The following is a 27,262-nucleotide window of genomic DNA, read 5'->3' as shown; positions in this document are numbered from 1 at the left end:
TGGGTATATATATACCCATGCAGTGTGTTGTGTTAGACAGATTCACACAGACACTTTCGAGAGAGTTTGAGAGCATTCTGTCCAGAAACACACACACACACTCTAGAGAGTTTGCAAAACTGATTTGTGAACATAGTGCTTGTAACCGAAACCTTTCATACGTATTAATACAGTGGTGTTAATCGGTGAATCCTTGTGTGTTTGTATTTGTGCTTGTTTCATCCCGGTTTGCTCACTAGCTTGGATTCCGCACTTGCTAGTGGGTTAGTATAACAAGGTTTAGGTTCGTCATCCTCCGAGAAGGGACCTACATTTTTGGCAGCCATTAGGAATAGGAATTATTATTGTAATAATAAAATCAATTTATGTCACTTTTATGGTTGGAGGTGGTCAGCGAAAATAACAAAAAGAAACAGTGGCTTTGATATGTTTTGGACGGCAAGTACATGTGGCTTACGGTTGACTTCCAGAAAGAAAACGTACAGGGACTTGTTGAGGAAAACAATCAGAAGGAAGCTCTAACTAACACATCATCATCGATCTTCTACCACTCAACCAATTCGATCATGCATTCAACCTCAGCTCGAGCCTGTGAAGATCAACCCACCAACATGCGCGGTTAACCCTCCAGTGAACACTCCGGGTGATGATTCTTGTATTTCACTTTTAATTTAGTTCTGTTTGTTTGAGAATTAGATTGTAATTAGGTGTTGACCGAATTGCATTCACATATATATATATATATACACAATTTGTGTGACAGACAAATCCTGGTGATAACCAGAGAGACGTATTTATGTTGAATCTAATTGTGCCTTTGATGATTGAATAATTATTTATGCTTGCGGTTAATATCTCTCTGATCAATTGGTATTATGCTAGGATCTTGTATAAGTAATTGGTTTATGTGACAGATTTACCATTTAATCAGTGGCATCCAAATAAACAATAATTAGATTATTAAGTGTTTACAGAATCTGAATCCCGGAGTGGTCACGTTCCTATCTTTGTTTTCTCATTTTCACAATACTTATTCATAAAAATTACAAAAAAAAAAATAGATAAACTAGCAAATTTCATAACGTAAGTTTAGATTAGTTAAACGGTATTACACTGACCACATGCTCCTCTGGATTCGATACCTGACTTACCCTGTCTATAGGTAATTTTAGGTTTTTGCATAGACCCGACGACAGTTTATCAACCGTTCCTCAATCATATATGTAATTTGTTTAACCCTTGTCATCTTTAAACGCAAGTGTCCTTCAATTAAGACATTCACAAAAGTTAGCCATGTCCACTTTGCTAAACGCCCGTATCATAGTACAAGGCTTTTCTACTATATGTGTCAACGCACGAAATTTTGTTAGCTATATCTATCATTTTCGTTGGTGTAACGTGTATTACACGATACCCTATGTGTTGTTCACAACACATTAATCATACTAGCCTATTAACATACCTGTACTTACCAGATTTGCGATCAAGCCTTGAACCGAACACCAATCTTTATCAAAAGCATAAGGTTTAAGTCCAAGCATAGTTTTCCCACCATACTTGAATCTCTTAAACCAAGGTTCTGATACCAACTTGTAACAACCGTAAATTTATTTAGCGATTTTCCATAAATAATCACAATTACTGACCAATTGTATATAAACATTCATGCTAAAATACCGGTTTATTAAAAACTTTTACATTTTAAAGTGATACAACATAATGTGGTTTAATTCGCCGTCTTAGAATAACGACGAAACAACATTGCGGAAGCTTCGTTTAACGTGTGTTCGGTTCTTGCTCGATGCTTGATCTTCATCCGGGACTCTCGACATTCACCTGTGATCAAAACCAACTTAAAAGTCAGCTTTGATAATTTAATAACTAGTACAACAAGGAATATTGGGTCGAATAATCGAATTTAAACATGGAAATCCGGAAATTCCACATTGATATCTTGATCCCGAAACAAAGACTTGAAACTGGTCTCCACCGTAACTTACGGTGGGCACCGTAAGTTACGGTGGCCCCTGGTATAAAGTACCCCCACCGTAAGGCAGGAGGTAACTGCCCTAAAGCTTTCAGCCCCCACCGTAACTTACGGTGCCCACCGTAAGTTACGGTGGCCCCTGTATCAGACCTTCCCATTTTGCCGTTTTGGACACGAAAACTTTCGTATCTTTCAATCCGCTTGTCCGTTTGACCTACCGTTTCTTCCTACATGATTGTAATTTGATCCTCCATCATATGGAGTTAAAATCCAACATCCTACATAATAAATTTTGAGACATCTAAGCCTTCGAATCCTTGCCGTTTACCGAATTTTAACCCGTTTATGCATTTTATCAAACAAACATATTTGTTTAATCCTTATTTCACATGCACCTCTTCAAATTAATGTTATCTACCATGTTAGGTTTTAATCACAGGTTTCTCACACAATTTAAATACATTTTCACTCTTATGCTTATTTTGACCCGTTAAGGGTATTTAAGCACTTTAGAACTTGAACTCGCTTTCATACATTTCTAGCATCTTATTCCTACATTTCTTATCAAGTATTCTTCCACCACAACTATATGTGCGTTGGATTAAATGTGAATATCTATATATTCCGAGTTTTACCCCTCAGATTATCATTTTGCGGCAAAGACTCATATAAAGTCATTTGACCCAAAATTTACATCTTTCACTATCTATACTTATTCTAAGCATTTATTTAATCCTAAAACTCGTTTCCGAACCACCTTTAAAGGTCGTTTGTTCGAATTAGCTTACAAGGGCAATTTGGTCAATTTTCATCCATCTTTAATACAAAGGACCTTTAAATACTTGTTTGACCCAAAATCCGACCTTTTTAACTATAATATTGTTTTTAAACCCATGTGCTTCTAAAACACTATAATCATAATTCAATTTATTCGGTTTACCTAAAAGATAACCGAATATCTATATTTTAACCTTGTCTAACTCTTATAGAATCTCAAGTTCTACATGATGAGTTGAATCGTCATACATACCTGGCTCGGATCAATTTATTGGCCCATTTCAATACCTTGACTTAGTAGCCGCTAATAATAGCAATGTGCGTATCCATTTGATATTTATTCCTATAAACATGTAACTCGACAAACCATTAGTCGATATTGTCAAAGGGTGATAACTTCACATTTTGACCCGTTTATTTACCTAGTGATCTTCGTCACTTCAACTAAATGTCAATTTCATGTATTTTGCTAATTTAAAGTCTACTAGCGAAATACGAAATCAAGCATAACGTAACGGAATCGTAGTTACGTACCTTTTAAGCATCCTTTTCAAACGCGTATTTCCACCGGCTTGTCCATTTGACGATCCGGATTCCTCGCCTAAAGAGTTCAATTCGCAATCCGTTTAGAACCCTTTTTCAATCATGTATCGCATAATTTGCTAAATCATCACAATCATGCGTTTTAACTTTAAATTTCAACTTCGAGCCTTCTTTGGGGCATTTTTACAAACACCTTAAGGGCAGAATTTTAAATAATTAATTAACAAGCTCATAACGGGGTTTGATTACCGGGTTACTTTTACCGCTAACGGTATTTTACCCGTCTTTTAGTATTAACGGGGTTTGATTACCAAACCCGTTTTCGGGGTGTTACACTACTCGATCGGACAGTCCGTCCGATCGGCTGGGCTGTTCGATCGGCTAGGAGCCTGATCGATCAACAACCTGTTTCGAGCGTTCGGTGCGACGATTTCTGATATTTCGATTTCGATTGAAGACGATACGAATACGATAGAGTTTCCTATTCAAATTACTTTTAATCCCAACCACTATGTCTACATACAAGCATCTATATTTCACACTATCTTTTCGCCATCATTCATCGTAATTCGATTTCGATTGGATTCGATTGAGTTTCGAGTTTCGATTTGATTGATCACCACACATAACATAAAGTAAACATGCACAAGTAACACATAAGGCACACACACACGTATAACAACACCAAAGTTTGCACAATTCAAGTTTCGAGTTGGATGATGATTCGATTAGCTTGATTATTGATTGATTAACTTTATCGCATTGTTACTTCCTATTATTCACAGTCGCAAATCGTTTCGCGTCAATAAACATTCGATTACTTTGATTAATAACACTTACTCCACATAATACAACTAACAGAAACACCAACATAGAATAGTCTAACTATAGTCAAAGAAGTCAATCTTGACTTTGACTTTGACATTCGGTAACACTGGGTGTTACATCACCATTTAACAATAATAACTAATGATCGATTGTCGAGTTTTGTGCTCATGGGGAAATAGCGTAAGGTCCGCATTGCTATTAATTAGTAATTATTAGTGCAAGGTATATAAACGGGTCAATGCTATGACCCGAGCCAGGTATGTGTAATCAGTCAAACTCCATTGAGGACTTAAGGTTCGATGAGAGTTAAACGAATTCACGAACGAACATTGGGTTACCTAAAGTAGGTAAATCTAATAATCTAAATTGTAGACATTACCTTCTTAGAAACATAATGATTTTAAATAAGATTATGGTTAAAACGTACAAAATTGGTCAAAACATGCTATTGAAAGTCGTTTGTCGTAAAAGAAGGGGCTAAAGTTGACCAAAACGCCTTGAATGATAAACTGGGTAAACGATCTTAAGGGTGGTTCAAATATGAGTTTTATAACTTGTACAAATCCTTCTGGTAGTCTAAAATGGAAGTCTTAAACCATTTTGGCTTAATGCTACATTATGGGTTAATTTCGTAAAATTGACATAATGAGGGTAAAATGAGAATATAATGAATTTTTCTATCATAATCCATCACAATTGAAGTTGTGATGATAGATGAATAAAGATCATTAAGCGAGAATAAGAGATATGAAGGGTTGTGGATAATTTAAGCTTAAAGTGCTTAAATCTCATAACATGTCAAAATAATAATGCGCATAAACCCGGTAATGGTTGTGTAAACCATAAAAATTATGAATATGTGTTAAAGATTTTGGGTTAATAATGTAGGCAAATGTATTACGGTCAATTAGAAACACATTTCAAGCTAAACGGATAAATATCGGAGAAGTTACGCAGCGTTTACTAAAAAGGGGGAAAATGGTCAAGTTCTGTAACCCATACTTGTTAAATCTATGTCTGGGTTATCAGTTGCTTTTTGAGGCATAACCCAGACGAGTTACCTGGTCATCTGGGTTATCAGTTGCTTTTAAGGCATAACCCAAACGAGTTACCTGGTCATCTGGGTTATCAGCCGTGAACCCAGATGAATTGTCACAGCCCAGACGTTCATCTCACCCTGACGGTATGCCAGCCGTAGGCTACGGAAGGCATTGACTGTTTAGTGTGATTAGTTTGGCTGTAAACTACGACCACTCAACCATAGCTTATGGCAGGTATTTGTAAAATTTGTTGTTTTCATCGTATTAAGCTTTCGGGCTTAGCTAGATTAGTTATAGATTTCATATAACTAAGGTATATTACAACATGTAGGTAATAATTGGAGCACCAGATGACGATCAAGCTCAACGAAGAACCGAACACTGTAAGATTAAATATATATTATGTTATATTTAATCTAGTAGCCATTATAATCATTTACATTATATAGATAAAAAATATATAACAACCTATTAAATATTAGCTGGTAATTGTTGATGGGCCATATTACCCTTATTAAATAATTAGTCAAGAACTCAAACTTCCAAAAATGTCCTAAAAAGCATACATGAAATGACCAAAATGCCCTTTCGGGGCATAGTTTGGCCATAAATGGTAAACCTCACATATATGTAATATCTTACTGATGTAATGAAATAAAATAAATGATTTTACTGATTACCAAAGACCAGAACTTTAATTTATTATAAAATCTCTTTTATAATTATTAAAATGACCAAAATGCCCTTGCGGGACTTAAATTGGTTTTAATTACTTTTTGGGCATATATGTTAACATCCTACTGATGTATTAACATTTTTTAAGAATAAAAACATTTGAGACCTGTATATAATTCATTTGGTTACCCGTTACACGTTTATGCGTTCGGATCGGTTTGTGTGACTAGTCTTATTACAACCAAGTCTGTATATTCTTTCATTCGAACACTCAGACATTATTGTATGTAATAGTTTATTCACCAAGCCTTCCGATGTGCTATTATATTGTGTGTATTGACAATGATGATATCAACTACGTCACGATACTCCCCGTCGGGCCCACCGGTAATATGTGGAATATCGGTGTGTGACAGGTTGGTATCAGAGCCAACATTGAGTGAATTAAACACTAACCTTTTGTGTTTAATCTCAATGACACAATAAGCACATTCCTTAGACTTCCGAGTCTAGGCTAATGACCTAGGATTTATTCTTAACTTTCCTTTTGTTGTTTATGTTTTATTTTCTTGTTTTGACAGGTTTTATCGATAATGCCGCCAAGAGTTCGACGCAAGGGAAAGGGTCCAATGAGAGGTGGACCATCAGGATATGCAGGACCTTCCCATAGGCGCACTCCGTCTGCGTCATTTACTAACTCGAATTCTCATGACCAATGGGGTCATTCTTTTGAACCCGTGAGACATTCGGTCTCGTTGAGCTCATCACCCTCGTTTCATCCATCATTTGGGCGGCTTATTCTAGACGAGCCCCAGCGTTCCCATCACACACAAAATTCACACCATTCTCACCAATCGCACCAATCTTACCATTCCTTGCATTCCCATTCTTTCCATCACTCCGATTCCACCTATTCTCCAGCCCAGTTCAACCCTAATGATTATGTCAACGATTTTCTGGGTTTCAGTCCTTTAGGACCCGAGGATCATTTTTCTCAGGAGATGGAAATGGATGACGACCTTGACCCTGATCTGCAAACCGTAACACCGGGTCACCCTATCAGCATCTCTAGCGGTTCTCCATACCAAGGATCGTCGTACCAAGGGCCCGACTCGTTTGCCGAAAGGTGGGCTACGTAAGAATGGGCATTTACCCCTTCATATCATAACTCTCCTGCTCAACCTCCCTTGGATGATCCGCAGCTTCAAGCAGTTTCTCCACCACCTCTACCTGTTTAGGAACCACCTCAACCACCTCCCCAGCCGCCGACGCGAAGGAGGAATGCACGAATATCCGTGCGAGGGGGACCCCGGTTCAGTTCCCCTCAAGGTTCAAGCTCATACCCTCCTATCCCCGAGGACCCACAATTGGGTGGACCCTCGCATGCGGTGCCGGAAAATGATCCTCCCCCAGTTTCTTATGCACCACCGCCACCGCCAGTGGGTTTCGAAAACCCGATACCGACTTACCCAGGTTCTTCTGGGTATAACCCTTTTGAATACCCAACTTCTGCGGGTTATGGAACTCGTGATCCATACCTTACAGCAGCACCGTACAATGCACTTTATCCTTCTTCTTACCCTCCAGTTTACCCAACTGGATATCCAGTGCAGGGGTACCAATACCCACCTTACCAGCAACCTCCTCCTCCCCAACAGGAGCAAACTCAGGAGATTCTACAGAGGTTGGATAGGGTTGAGCGTAAAGCAGATGAAACCAATAAGAAGCACGACAGCTTTCTCAAGGACCTTGCAAGTCTAATCAAAGGCAAAAGGAAATAGAAAGTTGTTTACTTTATTTTGTTTTTTACTTTCAATCAAGTCCCTGTGAGGACATTTTATTTTCAGTACCTAGTCCCTGGGAGGACATTTTTATTTCTGTAATCGGTCTCTGCGTGGACCTATTTTCTTTTCTGTAAGTCCCTATATGGACAGTATGTTATGTCAAGTCCCGTTTAGGGCATCTTTGTAATGGTTTTGTGGTTTAATGAAATTTCTTTTTGGATTTAAATATGTATTTTATTACATCATCATGTTATGTCAAGTCCCGGTTAATATTACATCATCGGGTTTGGGACGGGTTTAGGTAATTCCAAACCCAAACCCGATTAGATAAGCTTGTCCCAAACCCGTCCCAAAACTCGTCGGGTTTCTAGCGGGTAAATACCCATCGGGTATCGGGTAAACCCGCGGGTTTCGGGGTAAACCCGTTAATTTAAAAAAAATTACTCGTTGGGTATACTCATCTCAAAACCCATTGGGTATCTATCGGGTAACTATTAACCGGTTACATTTTGTATTGTTATTATAAAAATATATATGAAATAACTAAAATGTATACGGAATAGAATACCTATATGTGTAAAAAATGGATGTATCATATATATACATATTAATAATATAAAAGAATTTATATCGGGTAAACGAGTAAACTTTATCGGGTAATTGGGTCGGGTAAACGGGTATATCACTAAATCCCAATCCCGTCCCAAACCCGCGAAAAAATAAAAACTATTCCCAAACCCATCCCAAACCCGATTAACCGACCCCAAACCCATCCCAAATATGCCGGGTTTCGGGTTTACCCATCGGATTCGGGTTTGATTGCCATCCCTAATATCATTTCAATTTTTAAATTGATCTGCCAAAGAAGTTCTTAGAGGTATAACCTAGCCAAAATATTAAATGGCTATGATTGTACAACCTTTTTAAGACAATAAATCCCTGTTAACATCTGAAAACATGTTAACATTCCTGGTTGTGCGGTACGAAAAACCACACAAGCTTCCAAATGTACTTGGATCTTTCCAAGTCACTTCCATAGCCTTTATGATCAATGTGAATCATGGCTAATAAACATCAATAAGATGTACACACCAAAACATCCATTTGAGATGTATACATATAAGCAAAGGTGTAATAATGACAATGATAGTTTTTATTTTATAAACTTCTTGTCAAAAAGGCAACGAACTATGTTCGACCCTTAAAAGATCACTGATCCAAGAGATCATTGGTTATTTTCTAATCGTCCTTGTGACAAGGCCTTTATGCCATCTAAATGTCCTTTGAGACAAGCCTTGTGCAGTTGTGCTATAGGAAAATGTCTTTCATGACATTGACAGTTGTGATTTATATCCCCTGTCTAATAAATATAAAAGATTATATCCTATTGATTGCTTATAATGGTTATGTTGTAGCCTAGGCAAATCATGATTAAATTGCTTTTTATTTAAAATGGTCTATATGGTTTAATAATACCATGACCATCTAATCATCAATGCGATGATTCATTATATAATTTAAATATATCATATTTGTTTGATATAGTACTCGAATCATGGCTGGCTCTGACGAAGCAAACAATCATCCCGTGGAAGGAAACAATAACACCAGGATTAATATCACTGGTGCTAACTTGCAAGTGATGATAACCGCAGCGGTTGCTCAGGCTGTGGATGATAAGTTCAAGGAACCGAGTAATGTTCGGTCCAAAACTCATACGAAGTCCCATTCTCATTCGCATACTCTGAAGAAAAGTGAGTCTCAACACTCATCTAATTAGAAAAGTGAACCACAGAGACAAGTGGTTGTTAATCAGGCTCCTAAGTACAACAAGGGTTGTACATATAAATACTTTGTCTCCTGTAAACCGAGAGATTTCACAGGAGAAAAGGGAGCAATAGACTGTATGAAGTGGTTAGATGAAATGGAGACTGTGATTGACATCAGTGGATGCGCTAAGGAAGATATAGTTAAGTTTGTGTCTCAATCTTTCAAGGGCGACACCCTCACTTGATGGAAAGCATTGGTGCAATCCACTAGAAAGGTTCCTTTGTATAACCTTTCGTGGAACAAGTTTGTTGATCTTGTAAAGGACACTTACTGTCCTCAACATGAAGTCGAGAGAATAGAGACGGACTTCCTCACCTTGGTGATGAAGGATTTGGATTGTAGGTCCTATGTGACCAGTTTCAATTCGATGTCGAGGCTTGTACCATACTTGGTCACCCCAGAACCCAAACGCATTGCGCGTTTCATCGGTGGTTTAGCACCTGAAGTGCAAGGAAATGTTAAGGCATCTAAGCCTACTACTTACAGATCTGTAGTAGATCTATCTTTATCCCTTACTCTTGATGTTATGAGGAGTAAGGCAAAGAAAACCACTGATGACGGGAAAAGAAAGAGGGAAGAAGACCATTCCCATCAATCGAACAAGAAGAACAAAGGGAACTTTGGTTCCAAGAAAGGGCAATCAGGTGACAAGCCCAGATGTAAGATTTGCAACAAGAGGCACTTTGGGAAGTGTAACCAGGACCCACAAGCTAAACCTTGTGGGATCTGCAAGAAGAAAGGGCACAAGTCTGTGGAGTGCCGAAACATCAAGGATGCAACCTGCTACGGTTGCAACGAAAAGGGGCACATCAAGACCAATTGCCCCAAGAATACTAAAAAGCCCGGGGAGGCAAAGAAAAACAATGCTAGGGTTTTTCAGATGAATGCAAGGGAGGCGGTGAATGACGAGAACGTCTGATGTATTGCAAAATACATCGGTATTCGCGTCAGTTTTAGTCGTTAGTTCGTTAGTTTTAGTGTCGGTTTTAGGTAGGATGTATATACTTTTGATTTGTTTCGTGTTTTCCAGGTTTTTGCAGCGAAAGGAACAGATACGAGGTAAAATCTGGGCAGGAGAAGGTTTGACACGGAAACCGAGGAGGCGGGAGCTGAAACGGAGCGAAAAATACATTCCTGGAGCTTCCAGGCGGCCCGCATGGGCTTTGGAAACATTTTAAGACGGCCCGCATTAACTTAACAAGGAAATTGAATGTATTTTAAGTTCAGGCGGCCCGCCTAAACTTAAGGCCACATCTAAAGCGGGCCGCGAGCCATTTGTTATTGGATCCTAGCATACAACCCTAGGGCGGCCCGCGTTACATCTTCATTTCATCTCAAGCGGGCCGCGTAAAGTCCCTGTGTCGGCAACAGTGTTGCGTGCATGAAAATTTAGGGTTTTTGGGGCTTTATATGGATGGAAAAACGTCAACAGCCGGGATCATCATCATATTGACGAATTGGAGGAGCTGAGGACGACTTTGGAGGCTGTTTGAAGAGTCTTGAAGATTTGGGCTGCTAGGAATCATCAGGAGACTTTCGGAGCACACGAGATCGAAGTTTACGGGTTCTATCATCTTGTTTCTTCGTTGTTCGTTTGTTTTTGATTGTGTAATGATGAATTCAGATTTGATTATGATTATGGACATATTCTTAGACATGATTATCGGCTAATTTTCCGTAACTACCTAGACATGGTTGAATGATTGCTTGAGTTTGATTATTTTTGGATTTATGGAAGCTATGGATTGTTTATAAATTGTAAACGGTTTGTTCTATCAGTTAGATGTGTATGCATGCTTGTTTTTGTTTAATGATTAATTATCGCTTCGCATGAATCTTGGTGACGGTCTTTATCACATAATAGAATCGTGCTAGATTTTAGGTTTTGGTGACTGTCTATATCACATAATAAATCTAGAATCTTTAGGGTTAAATCGGCCGATAAACCTTAGAAGTAATAATTGGTAATTTTATAAAAATCAAGTGTTCTACTAATCATCAATAGCTGTAAGGTGCGAGATTATTGCTAGGTCTAAGTGATTAAACCGCAAGGTGGGTCCTTCTTAGGAAGTTAACCTTTTGGCTGCTGTCTAGCAAGTCTAGCTGAGAAAACAATACCTATCCTAGGTTTAGGTCTCGTAAGGGAGTGAGCCTCGTAGGATACTTTTATAAACCCAATTAGATGTCTTATAAAGGAGTCTAACAACCGGTAAATTAACAACCTTTAGGGGGTCTTAGCGCGCTCTTGAGAAGGATTAGGGGTCCTCTGATTTCCCGAGGGGTGAGAATCCCAAGATCCCGGTTCCATAGCAGACAACTTCCAATTATAATCAACACTAAAAGCAATCAGGATTCCTGTCTAGGTAGTTCCTTCATCATCTCTGAGTTCGGTTTTCGTGTGAGTTCGTGCCTTGTCTGTCCGTTCGTCTAGTTAATTTAGTTTAATTTTAATTGCACTTTAGGATTTTTAGAAACCCCCCCCCCCAAATTGATAAACAATTTAGTATGTCGTGTCAGTCCGAGTCTAGATAGAGTCGTAGCGTAGTCAGTAGAGTCTCGTGGGTTCGATACTCGGACTTACTTTAGCTTTACTACATCGATCGGTTCACTTGCCGGTTGTGTGTTTTAGGGTTTAGGTCGAGTCTTAGTTTTATAAATTTAAAGCTTAGAGAGTCTAGAATTAGGGTAATTTAGTTAGTTTTATTTGACCCATTTTCAGCACATCAAGTTTTTGGCGCCGTTGCCGGGGACTCTTGGCGATTGCGCTGATTACTTTGTTTGGACTTACTTGACATATTACGTGCTATTTTGTTTCTTTGTTTGAGTCGTAGGTGTCTAAGTATTTTAGTGTCTTTTTATAGTTAGTCGAGTCGTTTAGTAGAGTCTTCTTACTTGTTTGTTTTCGGTTTTTGCAGTGGATGCCCCATACGCGCTCGCAGGGACCGCCGCCGTTGCCGTTTGCACTCAAGTCTTCCTTCTCGTCGTCTACGTCCGAGGTACGTGCTTCTAGCTCTACTTCATTTTCTCAGTCCACCCCAGTTTTCGATTTTACACGAAAATCTTCACCCCACAATTCCCCGCCACCCACCCGCCCACCTAGTCCACCACCCGTAGCTCACATGGCCCGTAGGACAGTTTACGACCAGGCTACCACCGGCTTCGCCGGTGGTAATTCCCCCATCACCCTTCCCGAGATCCCGAACGATCGGTCTTGGCAGATACCATCCTACATTATGACCGCCATCACCAATTCCTGCCAGTTCCATGGTCGTGACGACGAGGATGCACCCGCCCATATCAATCGCATCACTCGTCTCTGCAGCACCTTCTCCATTGAGGGTGTCAATCTTGATGCTAGGTATCTTCAGGTTTTTCCGTTCTCACTTGCTGGACGCGCAGCCGTCTGGTTCGATTCCCAGCCTGCTGGCACTTTCCGTACTTGGGCAGGCCTTCGCGATGCATTCTTAGCCAAATATTTTCCGCCAGCCAAGGCATCTCGCCTTCGTGACCAGATCCACTCATTTCGTATGGAGCCAGATGAGCCTTATCACTTAGCTTGGGAGCGTTTTCAGACCCTGATTACCCGATGTTCTCAGCATGGTCTATCTGACTGGGCGTTAGTAGAGAAGTTCTACAATGGACTTACTCCTGAGATTAGGGCTCGTTTCGATACTTCAGCAGGAGGCCAGCTTATGGGAAAGAAGACAGTGGCGGAGTGCAATGATTTATTTGAGAGTTTTGCCCACTCCGATATGGACTACAGCACTACCAGCAGGACTTCCATTCCTGTGCGTACCACCTCGGCCGTTCGAGGGGTAAACCAAGTTGGCTTGGATTCATCGGTAGCTGCTGCAGTCGAGAGAGCGAAAGAGGAGCTGAGGCAAGAGATGAGGCAGGAGTTGAGTGAGATAAAGAAGAAAGTCGATAGGTGTGAGGTTTGTCGAGGAGGGCATGACACCATAGATTGCCCTACGCTCACTCTTGAGCAGGTAGAGTACATAGCCGGTCAGCCTAGGGGTCCCACAAATCCGTTTAATAATTCTAGTTCCAACTGGCGCGGTAGTGGTAATTCGAGTGGTTATCGTTCGTCTGGAAATCCTCCTGGATTTCCATCTGGTCAGTATCAGAGTAGAGGGCCCGGTATTTACACGCATTCTAGTTCAGGGCAGTTTAGTGGGTCAGGGTCTAGTGGTCAGTTTTCGAGTGGAGGACCGACTCAGGAGAGTCATGGTGGTGGAAAAGCTCCTGAGGTTAGCACGAGTAGGTTAGAGGAGATGTTCGCCCAGATGATGACGCGGTCTGATGCGTTCATGAAAAATCAGGAGCAAATTAATAAAAACAACGAGCTCCAGTTCAAGAATCAGCAGGCCGCCCTCCTCGATCTTCAGAGGACAGTAGGCGGGCTTGCTAAGCAGTTACAGGAGCACCCACCGGGTCAGTTTTCGGGAAACACTTTCCCCAATCCCGCGAATCAGTCAGCGAAGGCGATTACGACCTGTAGTGGGAAGAGTTTGGGAGAGGTAGTGAGAGAGAGAGAGGTAGATGAGGTAGAAGAGGAGGTCGATGAGGAGATCGAGATGGAGGCTCCAGGCAAGGTGCACACGAGGCTAGCCCCAGCAAGTACAGCACACGCCGAGGAGTCGCCAGTAGAGCAGAGAGTGGAGAAGCAGCCGACGAAGGTTCGGTCGGCACCGGTGATTGATTATTCTCGCCTTCCGTTCCCCGCCCGTGCCAGGCAGCAGAAATATGCTCAGGAGTACGGAAAATTCCTTGAGATGTTTACGCAGTTGAAGATCAATCTTCCGTTCATCGAGGCACTTCAGTCTATGCCTAAGTACGCTAAATTCCTTAAAGATCTTTTGAAGCATAAGGAGAGAATCGGTGAGCTTTCGAATATTCCATTGACAGGAGGTTGTTCCGCGGTAGTCTTGAACAAGCTACCAGAGAAGTTGACCGACCCTGGCACATTCACGATTCCATGTTTCTTCGGGGGAGCCGCTACCCCTTCTCACGCCTTAGCCGATTTAGGGGCCAGCATCAATTTGATGCCATTCTCGTTGTATGAGCGTCTTGGTCTAGGAGAGCTTACACCCACGCGCATGTCATTGTCCTTGGCTGACCGATCAGTCAAGTATCCTCGTGGGGTAGTAGAGAATTTGTTGGTGAAGGTCGATAGGTTTGTGTTCCCAGTAGACTTCGTTGTGCTTGATATGGAGGCCGATGAGAGAGTTCCTATTATTCTTGGCCGTCCATTCCTTCGAACCGCAAAGGCGATCATTGACGTCTTTGACAGTAAGATTTCTCTTCGTGCGGGTGACGAGGTTGTCACATTCGAGATCGATAGGGCGATGCAGCATCCTAGTTGTGGAGATGATGTTAGTGGGCCGTGTCATTCCGTCTACTTTCTCAATTCATTCATATCTTGTGTCGACACGTGCTTCGAGTACATTAGTGGAGCCGATCTGGTAGGTGAGGGAGTGGTTGACGAGCATTCAGAGGATGAGGTAGATGAGGAAGAGGAGGAGCAGTTTGATGAGAGTGACGAGGTTAGTGCTGAGCCATTAGAGCTCGATGCGATTAGTGATGAGAGTACTCCTGTAGAGATTCCACCGCCTTTAGAACTTAAGGTTCTTCCATCCCATCTCGAGTACGCGTTTCTAGGAGAGAAGCCGAGTATGCCTGTCATCATTTCTTCGAAGTTGACAGAGGAGGAGAAGTCGAGGTTGATTGAGGTGCTTAGAGAGCACAGTGATGCGATTGCATGGAGGTTATCCGATATCAAGGGCATCAGCCCTACCTTTTGCACGCATCGCATTCTGATGGAGGACGTTTTCAAGCCTGTAGTGCAGCCGCAGCGTCGGTCGAATCCGAATATGCAGGAGGTAGTGAAGAAGGAGGTGATGAAGTTGCTGGAGTCTGGGTTGATCTATCCTATTTCTGATTCAGCTTGGGTGAGTCCTACGCAGGTCGTCCCGAAGAAAGGGGGGATGACGGTTGTTCTGAATTCGAAGAATGAGCTTATTCCGTCTCGTACTGTTACGGGTTGGCGTGTTTGCATTGACTATCGAAAGTTAAATGACGCCACTCGTAAAGATCATTTTCCGCTCCCATTCATTGATCAGATGCTTGAGCGTCTCGCGGGTCAGCAGTTCTATTGCTTTCTCGACGGGTTTTCGGGTTATTTCCAGATTCCTATTGCACCAGAGGATCAGGAGAAAACCACTTTTACATGTCCTTATGGCACATACGCGTACCGACGCATGCCGTTTGGATTATGTAACGCTCCTGCTACATTTCAGCGTTGTATGATTGCGATCTTTCAGGATATGGTCGAGAGTTCGATGGAAGTTTTTATGGATGACTTCTCAGTGTATGGTAGTTCTTTCGATCAGTGTTTGGCGAATCTTGAGAGGATGTTGAAGAGATGCGTGGAGACGAAGTTGATGCTGAACTGGGAGAAGTGTCACTTCATGGTGACTGAGGGGATTGTGCTAGGGCACAAGATTTCGCGAGCAGGTATTGAGGTTGATAGAGCGAAGATAGATACGATTAGCCAGCTTCCTCCGCCGACTAGTGTGAAGTCGGTTCGTAGTTTTCTCGGTCATGCGGGATTTTATAGGCGCTTTATTAGGGATTTTTCCAAAATCACTCGCCCCATGACACGACTGTTGGAGAAGGACGTTCCTTTCGTCTTTGACGAGGAGTGCCTTCGAGCGTTTGAGTTTCTGAAGGAGAGGTTAGTGAGTGCACCGATCCTCGTGTCGCCTGATTGGAGCTTACCATTCGAGCTGATGTGCGACGCGAGTGACTACGCAGTGGGTGCGGTGTTAGGGCAGAGACGGGAGAAGCATTTTCACCCGATTTACTACGCGAGTAAAACGCTGAATGATGCCCAGGAGAATTACACCACCACGGAGAAGGAGTTGTTGGCGGTGGTGTTCGCGTTCGATAAATTCCGATCATATCTCGTTCTTTCGAAAACCGTCGTGTTCACTGATCATTCTGCTCTGCGTCACCTGTTTCAGAAGAAGGACGCGAAGCCGCGTCTTATACGATGGATTCTGCTCCTTTCCGAGTTCGACATTGAAATTAAGGATAAAAAGGGGGCGGAGAATGTGGCGGCGGACCACTTGTCCCGCTTAGAGGATCCGAAGCGAGAGGAGATTCGTGAGGAGGCGATCGGAGATAGATTCCCTCATGAGTCTATTGATGCTGTCACGGCAGGAGCCGTAGACCTCCCGTGGTATAGCGACATCGCAAATTATTTGGCCGACGGGTTTGTGATGGAGAGTTTGAATGCGCAGCAGAAGCGGAAGCTGATGAGGGATGCGAGGAAGTACATATGGGATGACCCTTACCTCTTTAGGATTGGAGGCGACCGTGTACTTAGGAGGTGTGTTAGTAGGGAAGAAGGTGTTGGGATCCTGAGACACGTGCACGAGGGTTTGACAGGAGGTCACCACGGAGCACATACGACCGCGCAAAAAGTCTTCGACTGCGGTTTCTTTTGGCCTACAGTGTTCGAGGATGCTCAGGATTTCGTTAGGGCCTGTGATGCCTGCCAGCGTACAGGCAATATCTCATTCAGGGATGAGATGCCCCAGAACCCCATTCAGGTGTTGGAAGTTTTTGATGTGTGGGGCATTGATTTCATGGGACCTTTCCCTCCTTCGAGTGGGGAATAGGTACATCCTCGTTGCGATTGACTACGTTTCGAAGTGGGTGGAAGCTCAAGCTTTGCCCACTAACGACGCACGAGTGGTGGTGAGGTTTTTGAAGAAGTTGTTCACGCGATTTGGTACGCCTAGAGCCATTATTAGTGATCGCGGTACGCATTTTTGTAATGCGGTGATGGAGAAGGCGTTGGAACGGTATGGAGTCACGCACCGTTTTTCTACCGCGTATCATCCACAGACAAGCGGTCAAGTGGAGAACGCGAATCGAGGCGTGAAGAGGATTTTAGAGAAAACGGTCGGGAAGAGTCGGAAGGATTGGTCCGACAAGTTAGATGATGCGTTATGGGCATTCCGCACCGCCTACAAAACGCCGCTAGGTACGACACCGTTTATGATCGTTTATGGGAAAACGTGCCATTTACCGGTCGAGTTAGAGCATCGGGCTCTTTGGGCACTCAAAACGGTAAATTTAGATTTGACCGAGGCCGCTAGGAGAAGATACTTCCAAATTCATGAGTTGGAAGCCCTTAGGGATGCGGCATACGAGCGTTCATGGAGTATTAAGGAGAAGACGAAGGCGTTGCATGATCGGAAGCTCAAGGGGTTGAAGGAGTTCAAGGTTGGTGATAGGGTGCTCCTTTACAATTCGAGGTTTAAATTGTTTCCCGGGAAGTTGAAGTCGAAGTGGACGGGACCGTATGTTGTGAAGGAGGTATTTCCACATGGAGCGATCGAGCTTTACAACAAGGAGAGTGACGAGTCGTGGAAAGTGAACGGTCACCGGTTGAAGCATTACTTAGGAGGGCCCATCGACGACTTCGAGAAGGAGGAAACTCCTCTCGAAGATCTTCCGGATACCACCGCATAGGTTCTTGGGTGAAAACTCAAGTGTAGAGTTTGTATTTTGAGTCGTTGTCCGTGTCGTGTCGCTAGTTTAGGTGTTTTTGCGTCATGTATCGTTATATTGTATTTGCGTCCGTTTTGTGCTTTGTCAAAGTGTTTTGCAGGTACATCCTCTCTCGCGCGGCCGAAGTCGACCACCGCACAGTCTCACAGGTACGTTAACGCTAAAAACGTAGGAATAGGGTGCAGGGGTAACATGGGAATTAATAAAAATTGAATTTTGCCGCAAATAAGCTGATTCTGCAGCAAACTGTTGCTGTAATCAGTTGCCCAGGCGACCCGTCTACCTATACTCTTTAGTTAATGCGGGCCGCTTGGGCCCAAAAGAGTTTTCTGAAGAATATTGGCTCGCGGCCCGCCTCATCTCATCAATCCAACTAATGCGGGCCGCGTGGCTATTGTATGTCGGGCAAGGGTCAAAAGCCCCAAATCGATGTCATCCAAACCCTAACCACCACTACCTTTCTTCTCCGGCGACTCATTTCCCCACACTTTCACCGCCATTTACCAACCGCCACCATAATCGCCGCCATACATCACCCACTGCCCCACCTCCGGCCATCACCCACCATTTCACCACCATCCCCACACTCCATTACCCACATCTCCATTACTCACCAAAACCCCCACCATTCACTGATTTTGCACCCCGCCGACGACCACCACATCTCCGGCCATACCCACCACCACACACCATTCACCACTGTTACCCCATCTCTGCCGATCACCACTATCCTGCCACCACAATACACTTTCACCGGTCACCATCAGTTCACCATCACAGCCACTTCGGTTCAGTCGTTTCAGTCGCGTGCGAGGTATGATTTCTGCTACGTCTTTGTTTTATTTGAGTTGAGTCTGTTTGTCAGTTTAGTTCGAGTCGGTCTGAGTCAGTTGGTCAGTCTGCAGTTTGTGTCAAGTCCGGATGTTCAGCTCGCAGTTTGTTTTGAATACTGCTATTTAGGCGAGTCTTATCAGTAGGTTGTAAATTAAGGTCAGGTCATATTTTGGTGTCTCGAGTCGAATCAGGTTGTTCGCTGCTGAGTTTGTGTTGAGTTATTATAACGTAGCAGTTTTGTTTTTGAATAGTCGCAAGGGTGCGGACGGGCCCGGGTTGGTTTGATCTATTGTTGGTTGATTTGAGCGGTGTGCGACAGGGATGTTAACACAAAAAAAAGGGGGGGTGGTTTTGTCCGCTTGATTTTTCAGCGGTATGAATGGTCTACATGAATATGTTGCGAGCGATTATTTGGGATATCACGACTTCAAGTGTGGGGAGGTATTTTGCGCGACTTTCACATAAAATCATCATTTTCACACTTTGCGCGCATTTGCCTCCATTGCTTCCACGCTTCGGGGTTGTTGTTGTATCTCGGCACTTGGGATTGCTCGAGGGCGAGCAAGGTGCCGGGAGGGGGTAAACGTGTATATTTTGTGTGCTTTGCGTCTAGTTGATCGTAGTGTGTTTAGTGTCGTTTTTGGAGTCGTAGTGTTTAGTTTTTGCGTCGTCTAGGTTTGTTTAGTGGGGTCTTATGCGTATCAAGTCATGTTGCGTCTTATGAGTATCATTGTGCGCGCACTATTACATCGCTTGAATTTAGGCCGCTTCGCTCGTACTCAATCTCCATTCGGGCGAGGTTGGCCTATGTTCGAGTTGTTTATGTAATAAGCACTTGTATCGAACGACGGCCGCGAACGAAATGCTATACGGCCGTCGTCCGATTGTACATTATTATACTATTATTTTATTACTAATAAAAAAATAAAAAAAAAATAAAAAATAAAAAACAGAAAAATTCCAAAAAAATCAAAAAAAATTCAAAAATACAAAAAATAGCTTGTGTTACTAACTGTTCACGTGTTTTGCATTGTTTATTGATTTGTGTGAACAGGAATGTCAGGTGAAGGTTCGTCTTCGGGGGTAAAGCGCAAGAGGCGCGGTACGAGAGCCCAGCCGGCTGCGCAGGAGCAGCCGGGTGTCCCGGTACTTAGAGAAATCACATACAGGGACAACGGGACGCCCCACGGTCAGTCAGATAGGGTGGGGAATAGTCCGTTGTTACGGTTTACGTTTAATTCGGCGGAATATTTGAAGTATGATCCGATCAAGAAGCTGAGTTTGTTAGAGTTTCGGAGGATAGATTGGGGTTTAGTGAGGCAGTTAGGACAGGTGGAGAGGTTGGAGCAGCTGCTAGGTTCTAAGTTTAGGATGGCGGTGGAGTGTGATGCGCCACAGTATTATCAGCTTACCCTGGAGTTTCACTCCACGTTCTATTACAGACATCCAGGGGGTTTCGATGAGGCCGATGTAGTTTCGTTTTCGCTAGGCAAGAGGATATTTAACATGACATTGCCATAGTTTGCGGAGGCGACGGGATTTTACTCATGTCAGGAGGTGGAGTCGGATGAGTTTAGGAGTTCGTTGAGGTATGTGACGAAGGAGGCGAAGGAGGCGAAGGAGGCGTGTGTGTTGACTACAGACTTGCAGAGGTTTTGGGCTAGTATTGCTACCACCCCATATTCAGGCAACATGGTAGCATCTGACATTAGGGATCCGCTTTACAGGTTCGTACACAAGATATTAGCGATGACTTTGATTGGTAGGTATGAGGGGGACAAAGTAAACCAGCATAGCTTATTCTGCTTGATGTGTATGGTTGAGGGGAGGCCAGCGAATCTGGCAAGTATATTGGCGTGGTCGTTATCGAGGCCGAAAAAGGGGGGTAAGAATGCGAGGTTATATGGTGGGCCGTACATCACGATGTTAGCGGCCAATTTAGGTGTTTTTGCTGATTTTCCGCCTGATCAGATGCTTGTAGGACCAGCTCCAGCACTCATGGAGCTGAAGAGCCTACAGCTGGCGAGGATAGTGACGGTGGCGACGCCACCAGAGTGGGAGGCGGTGATTGAGGGGCAGCAGGTGCCACCTCCACCAGAGTCAGCCGCCGCAGAGGCGATGCAGAGTGCTGTTCCCCAGCGTATTCGGCCGCCACTACAGAGACATCAGTTGCCAGTACGTGAGCGCCCTGTCAGGCAGCCGCGGCCAGTGCCACTGACTTTGGAGGGTTTGTATGATAGAGTGGAGGAGGTTAGACAGGAGGTTAGACAGGAGGTTGAGCAGGTGAGACAGGAGATACGAGAAGGTTTACAGGTTATATATGATCACTTCCATATGCAGGCGCCAGCAGCTTGGCAGCCACAGCAGGAGGATCCTGCAGGTGATCAGGAGGGTGCAGTTGGAGGAGATTGAGGATACACAGCAGGGCTTTTGGAGATTATATCTTTTGGTTTTTATTTATTGCTGTTTTTATCCTAATATTTTGGTCTGTATTTGATATGATATACTGGTTGGTAGGGTTGGGTTTGGTTGATGGATGTGACACTGATCTTATTATGTTATATTATTTTAGTGTGGATTGATTATGATTGTTAGGTTGTTTTGCCGCTTCCGTTCGCGTGTCCGAGTTAGTACAGTTTGCTGAGCGCGTTTTGGATTGGAGGGCATGTGTGGTATCGACTGGCATACTGACAGTCTCACATATGATTCAGCTAAGTCGTTCCACTTGTATACTTGTATATTTATTTATTTATTTTTATTTTTAGGTTTTAGGATTCAGGTTTACATCCTTGCATTAGGGACAATGCAACATTCAAGTGTGGGGATGGGAACTTGTAGTTAGTGAGTCTTGAGTCGAAAAAAAAAATCTAAAAAAAATTAAAAAAATAGAAAATGTCTTTTGAAATAAGAAGTTTGCAAAATAAAAACGGAAAATGATAGAAAAGTCGGGTTTTTGATCGGGTTCAAATAATAATAATATGAGATAAAATATTCGTGCTTGTGTCTAGTTTGGGATGCGCCGGTAGGCTTGATTCGGTTTCGGGTTCCTTTGATATTAATTATACCTAATTGTCGGTCTACTAGTGGGTTCTCATCTAGGGAAAGTGGGGAAATTGAAACCGCCAATAATAGTATAAGGGATGCCGTTATAAGCTAAGATCGTTAGAGTTTTTGGTCATTATCTCGTTGAAAAAAAATAAATAAATAAATAAGCGAGCTAGAAACTAAATGAAAGTAGCCATTCTATGTAATCTGTGGTTGGGGATAGCGACTCTACAGCCGGAATACCGCTAGAATGTGTGAAATCGACCTTGCAAAATAAATAAAAAGTACCGAGGCCTATGTAATATGTGGTTGGGGATAGCGACTCTACAGCCGGAATACCTCTAGGATTAGGGAAAGCAACGTCTACGCTCGTAAATGAAAAAAAAATATGATGAAATAAAAATGGGAAGAATAGATTTGATTTTAAACTCTCTTGATCTTGGTATAAGGCGGTTAGGAAATAACCCAGTGGTGGTTCCTTTTGTCCTATAAGCTTGAGGGGGGAGTAGGTGGACTTGCAATTCGTAGCGTGAGACCCTAGGTGGATTGACCGAACTTGAACCTAAATTGCATGATAAGGGCTTGAAACCGGGTTGGGTTTAAGAGGATCATTATACTTGTAATCGCGGCTAACACGAGTATCGATTTAATAAAATAACCTAAGCTTTTGTCCCGATCGACTATCTTGACTATGATTCCGTTTGCATTATTCTTTTTCGAGGACGAAAAAAAGATAAGTGTGGGGATATTTGATGTATTGCAAAATACATCGGTATTCGCGTCAGTTTTAGTCGTTAGTTCGTTAGTTTTAGTGTCGGTTTTAGGTAGGATGTATATACTTTTGATTTGTTTCGTGTTTTCCAGGTTTTTGCAGCGAAAGGAACAGATACGAGGTAAAATCTGGGCAGGAGAAGGTTTGACACGGAAACCGAGGAGGCGGGAGCTGAAACGGAGCGAAAAATACATTCCTGGAGCTTCCAGGCGGCCCGCATGGGCTTTGGAAACATTTTAAGACGGCCCGCATTAACTTAACAAGGAAATTGAATGTATTTTAAGTTCAGGCGGCCCGCCTAAACTTAAGGCCACATCTAAAGCGGGCCGCGAGCCATTTGTTATTGGATCCTAGCATACAACCCTAGGGCGGCCCGCGTTACATCTTCATTTCATCTCAAGCGGGCCGCGTAAAGTCCCTGTGTCGGCAACAGTGTTGCGTGCATGAAAATTTAGGGTTTTTGGGGCTTTATATGGATGGAAAAACGTCAACAGCCGGGATCATCATCATATTGACGAATTGGAGGAGCTGAGGACGACTTTGGAGGCTGTTTGAAGAGTCTTGAAGATTTGGGCTGCTAGGAATCATCAGGAGACTTTCGGAGCACACGAGATCGAAGTTTACGGGTTCTATCATCTTGTTTCTTCGTTGTTCGTTTGTTTTTGATTGTGTAATGATGAATTCAGATTTGATTATGATTATGGACATATTCTTAGACATGATTATCGGCTAATTTTCCGTAACTACCTAGACATGGTTGAATGATTGCTTGAGTTTGATTATTTTTGGATTTATGGAAGCTATGGATTGTTTATAAATTGTAAACGGTTTGTTCTATCAGTTAGATGTGTATGCATGCTTGTTTTTGTTTAATGATTAATTATCGCTTCGCATGAATCTTGGTGACGGTCTTTATCACATAATAGAATCGTGCTAGATTTTAGGTTTTGGTGACTGTCTATATCACATAATAAATCTAGAATCTTTAGGGTTAAATCGGCCGATAAACCTTAGAAGTAATAATTGGTAATTTTATAAAAATCAAGTGTTCTACTAATCATCAATAGCTGTAAGGTGCGAGATTATTGCTAGGTCTAAGTGATTAAACCGCAAGGTGGGTCCTTCTTAGGAAGTTAACCTTTTGGCTGCTGTCTAGCAAGTCTAGCTGAGAAAACAATACCTATCCTAGGTTTAGGTCTCGTAAGGGAGTGAGCCTCGTAGGATACTTTTATAAACCCAATTAGATGTCTTGTAAAGGAGTCTAACAACCGGTAAATTAACAACCTTTAGGGGGTCTTAGCGCGCTCTTGAGAAGGATTAAGGGTCCTCTGATTTCCCGAGGGGTGAGAATCCCAAGATCCCGGTTCCATAGCAGACAACTTCCAATTATAATCAACACTAAAAGCAATCAGGATTCCTGTCTAGGTAGTTCCTTCATCATCTCTGAGTTCGGTTTTCGTGTGAGTTCGTGCCTTGTCTGTCCGTTCGTCTAGTTAATTTAGTTTAATTTTAATTGCACTTTAGGATTTTTAGAAACCCCCCCCCCAATTTGATAAACAATTTAGTATGTCGTGTCAGTCCGAGTCTAGATAGAGTCGTAGCGTAGTCGGTAGAGTCTCGTGGGTTCGATACTCGGACTTACTTTAGCTTTACTACATCGATCAGTTCACTTGCCGGTTGTGTGTTTTAGGGTTTAGGTCGAGTCTTAGTTTTATAAATTTAAAGCTTAGAGAGTCTAGAATTAGGGTAATTTAGTTAGTTTTATTTGACCCATTTTCAGCACATCAACGTCATAACAGGTACCTCCCTCATTAATAATAATTATGCTAGAGTTTTATTTGATTCAGGTGCTGATAAGTCCTTCGTAGACCATAAGTTTTGTAAGTTACTGAATCTGCCTATTAAGACTCTAGACATAAAATATGAGGTAGAGCTTGCTGATGGTACCTTAGAAACAGCTTCAACTCTTCTTGATGGATGCTCTATATCCATTAGGAACCATTCTATCCCGCAATCCCTCTTGCCAATGAAATTGGCTGGTTTTGATGTGGTTTTAGGCATGGATTGGTTGTCGCATAACTAAGCCCAAATTGCCTGCGATAAAAAGCTAGTTATCATCAAAACCCCTTCTGGTGAATCTATCACTATTCAAGGAGATACACAATATGGTTTGCCCAACAATGTGTCTGTTCTCAAGGCATTGAAGTGTTTGAAGAGCGGATGTGTCATTTACATGGCACAAGTAACAGTAAATGATCTGAAGCCTAAGATTGAAGATATTCCAATTATTTCCGAATATCCTGACGTCTTTCCTGATGAATTACCTGGATTACCTCCTGAGAGGCAAGTTGAGTTCAGGATAGACATTCTGCCTGGATCTGCACCAATTGCACGAGCTCCTTATCGTTTAGCGCCTACTGAAATGAAAGAGCTCAGGACTCAATTGGATGACTTACTGGAAAAAAGGTTTTATTCAACCCAGCTCTTCGCCTTGAGGAGCTCCAATATTGTTTGTGAAGAAGAAGGACGGATCAATGCGCTTATGCATTGATTACCGTGAGCTAAACAAGGTAACGATCAAGAATCATTATCCTTTACCCAGGATCGACGACTTATTCGACCAATTTCAAGGGGCAAGCTATTTCTTAAAGATCGATCTAAGATCTGGGTATCATCAACTCAAAGTTAAAACTGAAGATGTACCTAAGACAACATTCAGGACGAGGTATGGACATTACGAGTTTTTAGTGATGCCTTTTGGGCTCACTAATGCACCAGCAGCATTCATGGACATCATGAATAGGGCCTGCAAGCCATACTTAGATAAGTTCGTCATTGTCTTCATAGATGACATACTTATTTACTCTCGTAATTAAGTTGATCATGAGAAGCATCTTCGGTGTATTTTAGGATTTCTTCGACAGGAGAAGCTGTATGCTAAATTCTCCAATTGCGAGTTCTGGCTTCGTGAAGTCCAATTTCTTGGACACGTTGTTAGTGAACGTGGTATCCAAGTCGATCCCGCCAAAATAGAAGCCATTATGAACTGAGAAGCACCAAAGACACCAACAAAAATTCGCAGCTTTCTGGGTTTAGCTGGTTATTACAGAAGGTTCATTGAAAACTTCTCGAGGATAGCTGCACCATTGACTTCTTTGACCCGTAAGAATGTAAAATTTGATTGGGGTCCAAAACAACAAGAATCCTTTGAGATTCTTAAGTAGAAATTGAGAAATGCTCCGGTGTTGACATTGCCCGAAGGAATTGAAGAGTTTGTCGTTTACTGTGACGCGTCACACACCGGTATGGGTTGTGTACTTATGCAAAGGGCAAGGTGATTGCCTATGCATCACAACAACTAAAGGTGCATGAAAAGAATTACACCACCCACGATTTGGAGTTGGATGCCGTTGTATTCACAGTAAAGTTGTGGAGACATTATTTGTATGGAACTAAATGTGTGATCTATTTGAATCACAAAAGTCTCCAACACTTATTCAATCAAAAAGAGCTCAATATGAGACAACGCCGCTGGATGGAGACTTTAAATGACTACGATTGTGAAATTCGCTACCATCCTGGCAAAGCGAATGTTGTCGCTGATGCTCTAAGTCGAAAGGAAATAGTCAAACCCATAAAGATTAATGCCAAGAGCATTGAACTCAAGAACAACTTGAATGAAAGGCTTTTAGCTACACAGAAAGATATTGTTTTGGAAACTAACCTTCTAGATGAAAAGTTAGGTGTAACTGCTGAACAGTTAGCACCTGGCAAGGATGGAATCCTCAGATTTAATGGAAGAATTTGGGTTCCTATTCATGGAGCCTTCTAGATATAATTCTCCAGGAAGCTCACAATTCCAAATACTCAGTTCACCCCGGAGGTGACAAAATGTATCAGGATTTGAAAGCTATTGGTGGATAGGTTTGAAGAAATCTATTGCCACACATGTAGCTAAGTGCCTGACTTATGCTCAGATTAAAGCTGAACATCAAAAGTCGTCAGGTCTGCTTCAACAGCCAGATCTTCCCACATGGAAGTGGGAGATGGTAACCATGGATTTTATAACCAAGTTACCTAAAACAAGGCACGGAAACGATACTATATGGGTCATAGTAGATCGACTGACTAAGTCAGCACATTTCTTACCCATCAAGGAGACTCATAGCTCCGACAAGTTAACCCAGTTGTACGTGGATAAGATTGTATCCCTCCACGGATTGCCGATATATATTATTTCTGATAGATATACTATATACACCTCTCACTTTTGGAAAAGTTTCCAACAATCATTAGGTACTCGTTTGAATTTTAGTACTGCATACCATCCTCAGACAGATAGGCAGAGTGAGCATACAATTCAAACTCTGGAAGACATGCTCCGGGCATGTATTATTGATTTGGGAGGTAGTTGGGATGACCACCTACCTTTGATTGAGTTCTCCTATAATAATAGCTACCATACTAGCATTCAGGTTGCGCCTTTTGAGGCATTGTATGGAAGAAAATGTAGAACGCCTATTTGTTGGGCAGAAGTAGGAGAAGCTCAGTTAGCAGGACCTGA

The 27,262-nt window shown here is 42.4% G+C and overlaps 1 protein-coding gene across 1 annotated transcript in view; it reads left to right on the top strand.

Moving 5' to 3' along the window:
- LOC110870253 overlaps positions 1-7,631 on the top strand; it is a 29,168-nt gene extending 21,537 nt beyond the window's left edge. Inside the window, exons 2-3 of the mRNA XM_022119445.1 lie at positions 6,432-6,587; positions 7,089-7,631. Of these exons, the coding sequence (XP_021975137.1) occupies positions 6,432-6,587; positions 7,089-7,631 (699 nt within the window). The remainder of the gene's footprint in view (positions 1-6,431; positions 6,588-7,088) is intronic.
- The last annotated feature ends 19,631 nt before the right edge of the window (positions 7,632-27,262 follow it).

Source organism: Helianthus annuus, chromosome 8, assembly GCF_002127325.2.
Source record: "Helianthus annuus cultivar XRQ/B chromosome 8, HanXRQr2.0-SUNRISE, whole genome shotgun sequence".
Taxonomy (NCBI): Eukaryota; Viridiplantae; Streptophyta; class Magnoliopsida; order Asterales; family Asteraceae; genus Helianthus; species Helianthus annuus.
Note: the sequence above shows the minus strand (reverse complement) of the source record. Positions and strands in the feature narration are given on the sequence as shown.